Genomic DNA, 12,556 nt, shown 5'->3' with positions numbered 1-12,556 from the left:
ACCCTGTCTTGAAACACAAAAACAAAGATAAAAATGAATCTTTACGATGGCACTCGGAGGAAGGATAGCTACCAAGAAGAAACTTGATACCTTAGCATCATATTCAAGGGGAGGAGGTCCCCATCAGTCACAGTCATAGGGAAGGGGAATGGGGTGAAAGTGGGAGAAAGGAAGGAATGGGAGGATGCACGGGATGGGATAGCAATTGAAATGTAATATGAGTGATTTTATTTTTCAATTAAAAATACATTTAAAAAAATTTTTTTAATCTTTAGAAAAACAACTATATAACTTACTAATTAACATGTAACTTAGAATTAATGGTAAATAGAACAATGTAACATCTATAGTCTTTTCATTGATGTTAAAAATATCAAGATAAATACAATAACAATTTTTTAAAAACCTACAGATTTCCACAGAATTTTGTTCCCTTAATAGCAGTTAGGTTAAAGTATAAACTATATACTTATGAATATAAAACGGCTGTACTTTTCAAGTATTTTCTTAAGCATGATACCACACACATCTCTCAAGCACGTCTCGCCTTACAGAAGTCCTGCTGAAGCCACATTCCACACTTACCGCATAGGGCAAACCAATGTAACTGTGTGAGTGGTGGGAGCTGCTGGTGTACAGCTGGTGGGGGTAACTGTTGGATTTCTCTACCACCACAGGGCTAGCTTCTACGGATTCTGGTCTAGGGGAAAGAAGTTCCAGCAATTAGAATTTCATTCGTTTTTCTGTTTCAATCCATTAAAATTTATAAGTGCTTATATTAAAATACTTCAAAACCAATACAACGTCTATTTACAGTACATGCATAGCTGTGGGTAGATTCATCCTCTGTAGAATCTGTCATAACAAAAATTTTACTTAATAACATGAATATCCTAATACCAAGTTCAATTACAGTTTCCCGTTGTTTAAAAGGTGTCCGTCCACTGCTGGGGATGGTGCATGTCTGTAATCATAACACTGTAGGGCTGAAGTAGGGACCAAGAGCTCAGGGCCAGCATGTGCTATAAGTAAAACCGTAAACAAAACCCCAAATTACTAGAGACCAAGCTTTGTACCATCTACCCAGTGCCACAAAGAAACATCCAAAAGGGTGGCCAGAGTGGCAGAAATGGTTTTAAGTAAGATTAAAGGCAGATTGAGTCTCTGGCTTAAATGTTAAGTATGCACTTCAATGGTCAAAACAGTGTGTTAAATGTGCTGGGACAGAGTAGACTCTAGGGAAATGTCATTAAGTTAAAGAACAGGGAACCTCATGTTGTAGGTTGTACCAGACTTACGGCTGAAACATACAAGCAGTAGTCTGTGTTTAGTGACTAGCTTTTAGGTCTGGCCTAATAAGAGTTAAGAGATGGTGATGACCCGATTGCTAATACTACTGAGAACAGCAACTTCCCAACAGTTGTTATTTTGAAAGCTCCTTGTCCTAGCATTTTACCTACAACATCTTCCCAACTTCTTCATACCAACACCCCCTCAACCCAGCCTGGTTTTATCTAATTGCTATTGATCAGTGTAACAGTAGATCAATATCCATGGTCAACTTCCTCCTATTCAAATCCAAAACAATACAATCTGTCTCCATGCCTTTATTTCATAATACTGCAGCCACTCCCTGATTGGTTTTTATGACAATCTTTATCCTACTTCTTCCTCATATCATTCTCTAAATTGGTCCTGAGACCAGCTGGGTTAAAAACAGCTTTTCCAGTTAACGCTTTCTTAGCCTGCCTTCACACAGGCTCGTTAGTGTCAAATGGATGATGTCATAAGACCCAGTGTGCCAGAATGAGCAGAAAGCAGCACAAGATGAGATTGCTGAGTCATGCTAGAGATTACAATCTCCAATACATTCAAGATACTTTAAGAAGTAATACCTATAAATGCACTATTGAATTTGTCTCATAGCTTCAAAATTAGTACATGATCATGGATAAAATTTAAATACAAAAGTACTTACAAAAGCAAAATATTCTATCTTCCTCCATTCTCACATCAACAATTATTCCATGTGCCCCTTTCTAATTTATGTTATAAATACACTTACACTTTTTCTTTCTCTTTTTTGAGTTTTTCGAGACAAGGTTCTCTGTATAGCCTTGGCTGTCCTCACTTTGTAGACCAGGCTGGACTCACACTCACAGAGACCTGCCTGCCTCTGCCTCCTGAGTGCTGGGATTAAAGGTGTGCACCACCTGGCTTAAAGCTGCACATTTTAAAAACTAAGAATATATTATATTTACTTACATATATACCTTACTCTTGTAATAATTGTTTATTTGCCTTGGGCTTCTTTCTTAATGTTTTATTTTTATTTTATATGTTCTGGTATTTTGCTTGCATGTATGTTTGTGTGCGGGTGATGAACGGATCCCCTGGAACTGGAACTGCTGACAGTTGTGAGCTACCATGTTGTTGCTGGAAATTAAATCCAGGTCTTCTGGAAGAACGATCCGTGCTCTTAGTCACTGAGCTGTCTCTCTAGCCCCTTGCTTCAGGCTTCTGACTGTTATTAAGATTACAGGAGTGGCCCACCATGTCTGCATCCTTTTTGGGGAGTTGGGGAATAATAGTTCCATGTAGTACAAGCTAGAACTCACTATGTAGCTAAGCCTAGCCTTGAACCCCTGATCTTCCTGCCTCCACTGCCTACATGCTGAGACTGTAGGCATAATCCATTACGGATGCCTAACTTGGAAAAAGAGTTGAAGTCTGCAATAATAAGCCTCATGAAGGAAGTATGTCTAAAGTACAAGATTCCCTCTTTCATTTATACCGTGCTCTGCCTGCATGTACACCTGCAGGCCAGAAGAGGGCACCAGATCTCATTATAGATGGTTGTGAGCCACCACGTGGGTGCTGGGGATTGAACCCAGCTCCTCTGCAAGAACAGGCAGTGCGCTTAACCACTGAGCCATCTCTCTAGCCTCAAGATTCACTCTTAAGTATGTAATCAACCACAGTGCGATGAGGAGTATGGACAAAACTGGTACTGTGGAGTAGCTAAAGAAATCAAGTCAAGCTTTCGTGTAAATGAAGAAGAGGTCCAGCATGTGAAACAGCCAAATACTTTTCAGAATATCAGGATTCAAATATGGCTACTATAATGACAAGAAAGAAAGGCCATACAAGAAAGCACAAGTGGCTTTAAGCAGATGCCTATGCTGAATATTTACACTTACTACAAGTGATTTCTCAAATAACTCTATTATTTACTGTGTATACATGTGTACATTTGGTAACATGGTGCACACACGGAAATCAGAGATCACCTTTTGGGAGTCAGCTCCCTCCTTCCATCATGTGGACTCTGAGAATCCAGCTAAGGCCATCATGCTTGGAGGCAAGCAAGTCATCTTGATGGCTCACTAAAATCAGCTTTTTTCCCCCCTTTGAGACAAGGTTTCTCTGTGCAGCTCTGGCTGTCCTGGATTCCCTTTGTAGAACAGGCTGGCCTCAAACTCACAACAATCCACCTGCCTCTGCCTCCCAAGTGCTAAGATTAAAGCATGCACCACCACTGCCTGGCACTAAAAGCAATTTTTAAAACAAGGAAACAAATGGCATAAAAATACTGGGTGACACTTATTAACTTAAAACTTGTATTACGATTATGTATGTGATCTGTATATGTGTACTATGCAGGTTGTACATGTGTCACAGCACGTATGGAGATCAGACTTTCAGGTCTCTCCTTCCTTGGGGGTGGGGGTAGGGTCACCAATGATAGAACTTGGGCCATTGGGCTTACATAGAAAGTGCAATGGTTGTCCTTAACTATAATGAATGCAGGATTTAATTAAAATTAAAAAAAAAATAGCACTCCTGAGGCTAGGGCAAGAGGATTTCCATGGCTAACAAGCATCATCTGACTTAGCAGTGCCATTTTGAGGGGTTTATCATAAGGAAGCAAGTGATATCCACTAAAGTCAGACCATGGATCTGACATGTCTGTTATAGCGTCACTCATGAAACTAGAAATCTTTTCAATATTTAAACAGAAAAGTATTAAATCTAAGAAAACTAACTATATTTGTATATGAATAATAGGTGAGTAGAAACTAATAGCAACAAACTGCTATAATCAAGGCTATAGACATTTTTCTTCTAAAATCTCTTAAAACATTACAAAGATTTAATGGCAGAGCTAAGAAAATAATATAATAAACTTTTGTGTATATATCAGCTAGTGTTTTGTGTAGCCAATTATGCATATATATACATGCATAAATGCCTAGATAATATATAGACAAAATTGGTTATCAATAAATTACATTAGGGCCAGTGAGATGGCTCAGTGAATTAAGACTTGTCAAGATTCACAACATAAGTACAATTCTTGGGACCCACATGGTGGGAAGACAGAACAGATTCCTAAAGTTTTTCTCCAACCTTTACAGATGCCCTGTGGCACTGGAGCCCAGGAACATACATAAGCCCACAATAAATAAGTAAATATACTTTAAAAAATCCCAAACAAACAAATCAGGGCTAGTGAAGTCATGATCGTTAAGGAGAATTTATAGCCACAATTCTACTAATCCAGCATAATCCCTAACTACATTAAATATTTGTCCTTATGTCCACAGATAAGTATAGTTCTCATCAATGAAACTTCTCTATGCAACAGACAGAGACCACTATAGAAAACACAACCAATTGAAACCCACAATTGTGGAGCCCAGTTGCAAAGGATACATCTATAAAACAACTCCCGCACCTAAGGCTCAGGGAACACTGAGGAAGAGTGGGTGGAAAGACTATAAGAAAGAGCCAGAGGGTCACAGAATTTGCCGAGACAGTGTCTCCAAGTAATGTCAGAAGCTACACTCATAAATTCTCACCAAGATGAACACCTAAACATGAGCTGAACAAGGACAGTAACAACGGACATGCCAAAGTGAATGGAGGAAAGACCAAAAGACTTCAACCCTACAGAACGGCCACAGGCAACTAAGGACTGCTGAGAGCAGGAGACACAGTCTTCCCTAAGAAAGAGCACATCAACTGGTTATCCAATACCAGAAGGTCAGCCTTCAAAACACACATGCACGTAGTCTGAGTAGGTTCTACTTAGGTACTTAGGAATAAACACACACACACACACACACACACACACACACACACACACAGACACACACACAAATTAACAAAAAGAGGCCATAAATTCAAAAGAGATAGGGGTATGTGGGAGGGTTTGGAGAGGAAAGTGATTTGTTTTATAATCTCAAAAAATTAAAACTTTTTTTAAAAGTATTCAATTTACCCAACTTGAAGTGGGGGAAGGGGAGTGCTTGCTTCCAGGAGCAGCCACATTAGTTGGCTTAAAACCACCTGTACCTCTAGTCCAGGGGGACCCGATGCCCTCCTCCAGCCTCTGCAGGGCAGCTGCACTCATAAGCACATGACCATACACACAGTTTTTAAAATTACATTATCAAAATAAGCCAGGCACAAGAAAATAAACACTTTATGATTCTACTTACAAGAGGAACCTAGCATAAGCAAAGACAGAAACCAAATACAATTTATAAAGTACTGGGGATAAATAAAGGGAAAGAAAGATTATCACTTAATGAAGATTTTGTGCAGGATGAGGAAAAACATTTAGAAATTGGTGACAGCTGCTCAACATTCTGTCTGCACTGAATGACACTTGAAACTATACACCTAAACTATCTATTATGATACTTTTATCATAATAGAAATGTTTTATCATGGGCTAGAAAGATGGCTCAGAGGTTAAGAACACTGTCTGTTCTTCCAAAAGTCCTGAGTTCAATTTCCAGCAACCATATGGTGGCTCACAACCATCTACAATGAGATCTGGTGCGCTCTTCTGGCAGGCAGGCACACATGAGGGCAGAATATGTATAAATAATAAATAAATAAATCATTTTTTAAAAAAAGAAATATTTTATCCTTCCACATGACCAGGCAATACAGGGCTGGGGTTATCACTTAGTGACGAATCACACGCTTAGCGTAAGAGAGGCCGTGGAGTCAATCCCAGCATTTCCAACCTCTGTCCCCCAAATGAGAAAACCAGGCAGTAGACCTAATGTGGCAGCGGCACTGTCAAAAGAAAAAGCCAAATCCTATGTCTCAAGAAAGCTAATACATAGAAAAGTAATGCAAAGGTCCAATAATCTGCACAGACCTACATTTTCAGAAAGTGACCAAAGAACTGCAGAAACGAAAGATTAAAAAAAATAAATAAACAGGCTGGGCATGGTGGCGCGTGCCTTTAATTCCAGCACTCCAGAGGCAGAGTGAGTTCAAGTCCAGCCTGGTCTACAAACTGAGTTCAGGACAGCCAAGGCTACATAGAGAAGCCCTGTCTCTAAAAACCAAAAAATAAAATAAAATAAAATAAATAAATAAACACTATGCCATCAAGGGTTAACACAGGTGAGCCATGCAGGCTACTTTTGACCCTTGGGGTGGTACTAGGGCCTGGAGAAGGTGAAATGCTACAGTCAAGCTTTGGTAAGCTAAGTGTGTGGTATGGCCAGTTTGCATCTGGCCCTAAGGGAGTTTCAGGGTGTGGTTTCCTTTGTCTCAGATGACTTGGAGACCGAAAGTAGCACTGTCTTGGGCTAAAACTGGTGGTAATGGACTCCTGATACATTGCTATCACAAGGCTATTGTGAAGGTTGAGGTACTGACTCCTACTGGGATGGACTAAGCACAGTGAGAGAAGAACTGCTCAGGAAAGTAATCTCTTTGTTCCTAAGTGCTGTTCAGGGGCAATCCTAGCAGGGACGTTAAAGACCAGAGTCCAGCCTCTGACCTTCACAGATTAAGAAATCCGTTCTAACTGCTAAACTCTCAAGATCTAGCTTACTACTAGAGGCACCAGATAACATACCACATAATGACTCTGGGTCTCAACTGCCACACCTGTAAAACGATGTCCTAAAAACACGGAAGGTTTTTGTTTTTTTTTTTAATGTGGATGGGTACCTTGCCTGTATGTATGCCTGAGCGCCATGAGCATGCCTGGCATCTGAGGCCAGAAGAGGGTGTCAGCTTCCCTAGAACTAGAATTATTTATATTTCTGAGCTGTAAAACTGGTGGTGGGAATCAATGCTAGGTTTTCTAAAGAGCAGCCGGTGTTCTTGACTACTAAGCTATCTTCCAGCCCAACATGCTATTTTAATAAAGAATGCTAAAGCCTAGATCCTTACCTTGTCCAGCATTCTTATCCAACTACACTGTCCCCACCATTCCTTTAAAATTGACTAGTGTTAATTATACCTATAAATTAGTGATTTCAGTAAGTACTCCTAAGTTAGTAAATAGTTTTATGCCAAGTGATGTGAGTGCTGGAAACCAAACTCTGGTCCTCTGGAAGAACAAGTACTCTTTTTCTAGACCCCACCCCCCAAGTTGGGTACCAGCAGAAGAGAACCAGTTCCTGTAAGTTGTTCTCTGACCTCTATACAAATGCCATGGCATGTGTGTACCCACACAATTACACACCCAAAATAAATGAAAATGTAAAAAAAGCTTTTTAAAATAAGAAAACAGTTAAGTACTGGTAGAAAATGGATAAAATATACTGTAAACATTTCATTAGACAAAACATTTTATTTTAGTACCTCAAATTATATAAATTCGAACTCAGAATATTCAGTCACCAACAAATTAATGAATTCTGTCAGCAGGTGGCTCTAGTAACACTAAACTGTCACATACTACAGCAAAGCAAGCAAGCAAACAAACAAATAAAATTAAGCCTCAAATTTTTTGTTTGTTTGGTTTTTGGAGACAGGGTTTCACTGTGTAGCCTTCTCACTTTGTAGACCAGGCTGGCCTCGAACTCACAGAGATCTGCCTGTCTCTGACTCCCAAGTGCTGGGGACTAAAGGCATGTGCCACCTCCAGCTTGGAGAAAGTTTTATCTACCAATATTTCAAACTTCTTTCTGCAAATGAGGACAATTTCTAAAATGGTTATTGGCTGCAAGGGCTGATGACCATGGCAGTGACTGAGGAAGGCAGAAAGAACATAGCTAGCTTGGCTCAGACTCTCAGTCACTTACTCAGCTTTGACTAGATTACTACACACAGGATGATGAGTAGTCCTTCTCCAGAGTAATTCATTTTCTTTTTAAATAAAATGTATCTTTATTGTTTTTGATTATGTGTACATGTGTCTGTGTGTGGGAATGTGACAGGACTACAGATACCCAGAAGCCAGAAGTGTCAGATCCCCTGGAGCTGGAGTTACAAGCAATTGTGAGCCACTGATATAGGTCCTAGGGACCAAACTTGCATCCTCTGCAAGAACAGAATGTGCTTTTAACTACTCAACCATCTCTCCACCCCAGTAATTCACTTCTAACTCACACATGTCATATTTTTAACTGTTCATCTCTCATTAAAAAAAATAAAATAAGCCGGGCGGTGGTGGTGCACGCCTTTAATCCCAGCACTCTGGAGGTAGAGGCAGGCGGATCGCTGTGAGTTCGAAGCCACCTGGTCTACAAAGGGAGTCCAGGATAGCCAAGGCTACACAGAGAAACCCTGTCTCAAAAAACCAAAAATAAATAAATAAATAAAATAAAAATAAAAAATAAAATAAAATAAAAGAAGTAACAGCTCATTATGATTTCTAACAAACAGCACTAGAGAAATTGAGTAATAGTAATTAAAATACACAATGCTAATAGTTAAATGTCCAGTTTCTGAGAAGAAAAAGTAACTTTTTAAAAGACTATTAGGGGGAAAGCCCGATCCTTCTCATTTGTACATCTTCCTACTTTGCAGTTCAAGTAGCACTTCCCTCCTGGGCTTTCAGTTCATTCACTTACATAATGAAGGCATGGCCTAGACAGCTGGAGTGACAGAGTAAGTACAGAAAGAACACAAGACAGCCTACTATAGAATAAGCTGGGCTAGAGAGATGGCTTAGTGGTCAGTAGCGCTTGCTACTTTTCTAGATGACTCAAATTTAGTTCCCAGCACCGGTATCAGTGACTCATAACCATGTTTAACTCCAGCTCCAGGGCAGATGTTTCTGGCATCTGCAGGCATATTCCATCATGTGCAAACACCCACATGCAAGCACAACCATCTACATACAATTAAAAGAAAAATAGAAACTTAAAAAATAAATATAATGCCAGGTGGTGGTGCACGCCTTTAATCCTAGAACTCGGGAGGCAGAGGCAGGTGGATCTCTGTAAATTCAAAGCCACCTTGGTCTACAGAGTAAGTCCAAGACAGCCAAGGGCTACACAGAGAAACCCTGTCTTGAAACGCCAAAAAATAAACAAATAATAAAGTGAAATTCTAGCAAAAAGCTAAAAATTTTCTCTAATTTGTTCAACTTTTTATCTTTCATTTTGTTACAGGACCAAAGACTACTTCAGTCAGTAATTGACTGAGCTAACTTAGTGCTGCTACAGCAGAAGCCGCGCGCGCGCACACACACACACACACACACACACACACACACACACACACACACACACACACACGGTAGGCCAGGACTCATACTCCACAGGCCACTGGCTCAGGGTTATAACAGTGAGCAACAGGCGATGCCTAGAACGTGTCATTAGGCTCTGCTACCACCACCTGCCTACTCTATGACTTTGGTTTCTTCAACCCGTAATAAAAGGAGACTCAGAACTCCATCTTCCCTCTCCGGCAGGAAGGGCTAAGATGAACTATTAGGCCAGCAAGCAGAGCTTGCCCAACTCGCCTCCTCTCTTTTCCTCTGAACTCTATTATCTTTTTTTTTTTTTTAGCTCTGTCATCCTATCTGTGTAGAGTTGCTTTATTTATTTTTACAGCAGTCACTACATATGTGCTAATGAGCATTTGAATTGGCATGTGTTGAAAGAACTAAACCCACGAGTTCAAAGACAGGATAATAAAAGGAATAAAAATCTCATTACTAGTTTTATTCTGATTATGTGTTGAAATGATATTTTAGATATATTTGCTTAAGAAAATATGTAACAAATATATGTATATTTAAAAAACAATGAACTCAGGCTGGAGAGATGGCTCAAAGGTTAAGAGCACTCGCTGTCTTCCAAAGGCCCTGAGTTCAGTTCCCAGCACCCATCTGGTGCCCTCTTCTGGTGTGCAGGTGTTACACGCAGGTAGAACACTTATACATAATAAAAAAAAAAAAAGGTAAGAAAGAAACAATGAACTCTTGCTTCCCACATAGCTTGTTTGGGATACTTGTAATGACCCAGTATATGCTGCCTCCTGGATTGATTGTCCACATTTCTGCACGTAGGGACATTCACCTAGTTAAAGAACTGAGTGGGAATCAAAGCTTCCTAGTATAAAAGAATTACTGCTGGCCAGGGTGGTTTTTTTTTTTTTAATTGTATTTATATCTAGTTGCCAAGGTAGTCACTATGTCAACCTGCACTGGGACAAAGCTTCAACTTCGTTTCTAGTCTAGTATTATGCATAGTAGAATGCTGTGACTGGGGCTAGAAAGATGGTTGAGCATTGAAGACAATTACTAGACCCGGGTTTGTTCACAGTATCCATATTGAGTTGCCAACAGCCTCTAAATGCAGTTTAAGATCTTATCTCCACTTCTGATGTCCCAAGGTTCATGAAAGCATATGGGGCACATATAAGCACAGATAAAAATATATATTTTTAAAAGGTGTACTGCTCTTTGTTTCTTTGGATTTTGTCTGCTTGCTTGCCTTGCTTTGTTTTTAGAAACAATGTCTCCCTGTGTAAACCTGACTGGCCTGGAACTTACTGTGTCCATGAAGTCGGCCTTGAATTTACAGAAACCCTCTCACCCCTGCTTACTGAGTACAGAGTCACAGCAGGCATGTGTCATCATAGCCAGTTTTTAAAAGCTGCTTTATAATAGAATGACTTTATTTAAAGGTGACCATGAAATATTTACAAGTACTTTTTTAAATAAATGTAAGCTCATGAAACAAAATTTCATTGTAGTAGATATCTCTAGATCAATAGTCTATCCTGACTAATCAATTATTCTTAAAGTGTGTTAAGAAGTTTTTAGTTCAAATGTTAAAGAAGAGCCAACTTTTAGGCAAAGTAATAGGGACTAAGAAATAAAACACAAAAAAACCAAAATTAGATGTTTTTTTTCGTAGTATAGTATTGGCAGAATAACAAACACATTTAAAAAATGGATTCAATAGCATGATACTTTTTGAGAGATACAATAAAATATTACTGAGAGTTTACAAACCTGCTTGTTTGCAGACCCAGAAGTACTAAACAGGATGACTATGCCTTCTTTGGCCTTATAAAAATTGATCTAGTATTAAACTTTAAACACTGAGTACTTTCTACATTTTAAATTAGTTTATTAGTGATTGCATTTTAGCAATTCAATCTTCTTCAAAATAAAACATAATTTAAAACTGTATACTCACTACACTAGTATAATAAAAAATTTAAGTACTTGGTTTCAGAATAAGTATCAATTCATAAGCAGTTATTAAACAAACATACAGGAATGGAGAATCAAATCCACATCTCCTTTGCCTCCTTTTTTTCTTCTGAGACAGTGTCTAGTTATGTAGCCCAGGATGGACCAGGCAATCCTCCTCTCTGAGTACCAAATAGCTAGGGCTAGAGACATACATCCACAATACCCATAAACATCTAACATCTTACGTGATAATACTTTGGTCTCTTTTGACAGTGAATTGGAAATGAAAAGGAAGCAACATGCTAGTTATTTTTAAATATATTAGGAGAACATCAAAATGTTTTTGTAAAATGAGAAATATATGTCTTACCAATCTTTTCAAGCCTCAAGGTCTTCTTTAAAAAAAAAGGAAAGCATAAAAGTTTGATAATTAAACCACAAAAGTTCTGGTGGTTGTCACAAAACAAAAATTTGTACCATTTATGCTTTGTGTTCTCTTCTCAGGAAAAATCATGTCTAAGGAACATATGCTTTTATGTAACACACACACACAAAAAACATTTTCTTGAAATGGAGAAGTACTACAAGGGGAAAATTTAAAAAACAAAACAAAACAAAACAAAAAATACAAATCCTCCAAAAACAGAATTTTAGAACAAAGGTTATTGATAAAAGTAATCTTAAAGGAATACTGCCTTTTAATTTCTGATGTCATAAAAAATGGCATATGCAAATAATCACTGTTTGGATGTAACAATTGCTGAAACATATTGCCTTTCCCCATCTAAAATACCTGTATTTAAATACTTACTCTGAGCCTGCAGCCATTTCCAAGTATGATGTTTCTATTGTATCAACCCCCAATGGGATCGCTATGCTCATGACGTTCGCCTCTGGTAAATTCGATTACTATGGAGTCCTATGCATTGGTATCCAAAATACTGGGGCATGCCAGCCACAGTGCTCATTGCAAACATCTAAGTGCATCCACAAACCCTGTGTAAAAGAAATGGGAACAAAAGAGTTAAGAACCATATTAACTAGCAATATACTGCAATAACCAGTTATACTTAAACAATGGTAAAATAAAATAAATGAAGAAAGCATTCTTTGTTAATGTACCAATACAAATGTAAA

General features: G+C 38.7%; 1 protein-coding gene across 5 annotated transcripts in view; it reads right to left on the bottom strand.

Moving 5' to 3' along the window:
• Window positions 1-12,556, bottom strand: part of KMT2E (lysine methyltransferase 2E (inactive)) — a 72,454-nt gene that overhangs the window by 43,377 nt on the left and 16,521 nt on the right. For all 5 annotated transcript variants that reach the window (XM_084788054.1, XM_084788057.1, XM_084788058.1 and 2 more), the window contains 2 exons: window positions 12,231-12,415; window positions 586-700 (listed from right to left, as the gene is read on the bottom strand). In XM_084788054.1, coding sequence (XP_084644180.1) covers window positions 586-700; window positions 12,231-12,301 — 186 coding nt within the window. In that variant the 5' untranslated portion in view covers window positions 12,302-12,415. The remainder of the gene's footprint in view (window positions 1-585; window positions 701-12,230; window positions 12,416-12,556) is intronic.

Source organism: Acomys minous (genome assembly GCF_964271855.1).
Source record: "Acomys minous genome assembly, chromosome: 6".
Lineage (NCBI taxonomy): Eukaryota > Metazoa > Chordata > Mammalia > Rodentia > Muridae > Acomys > Acomys minous.
This window is presented reverse-complemented; position numbering and strand designations above follow the sequence as displayed.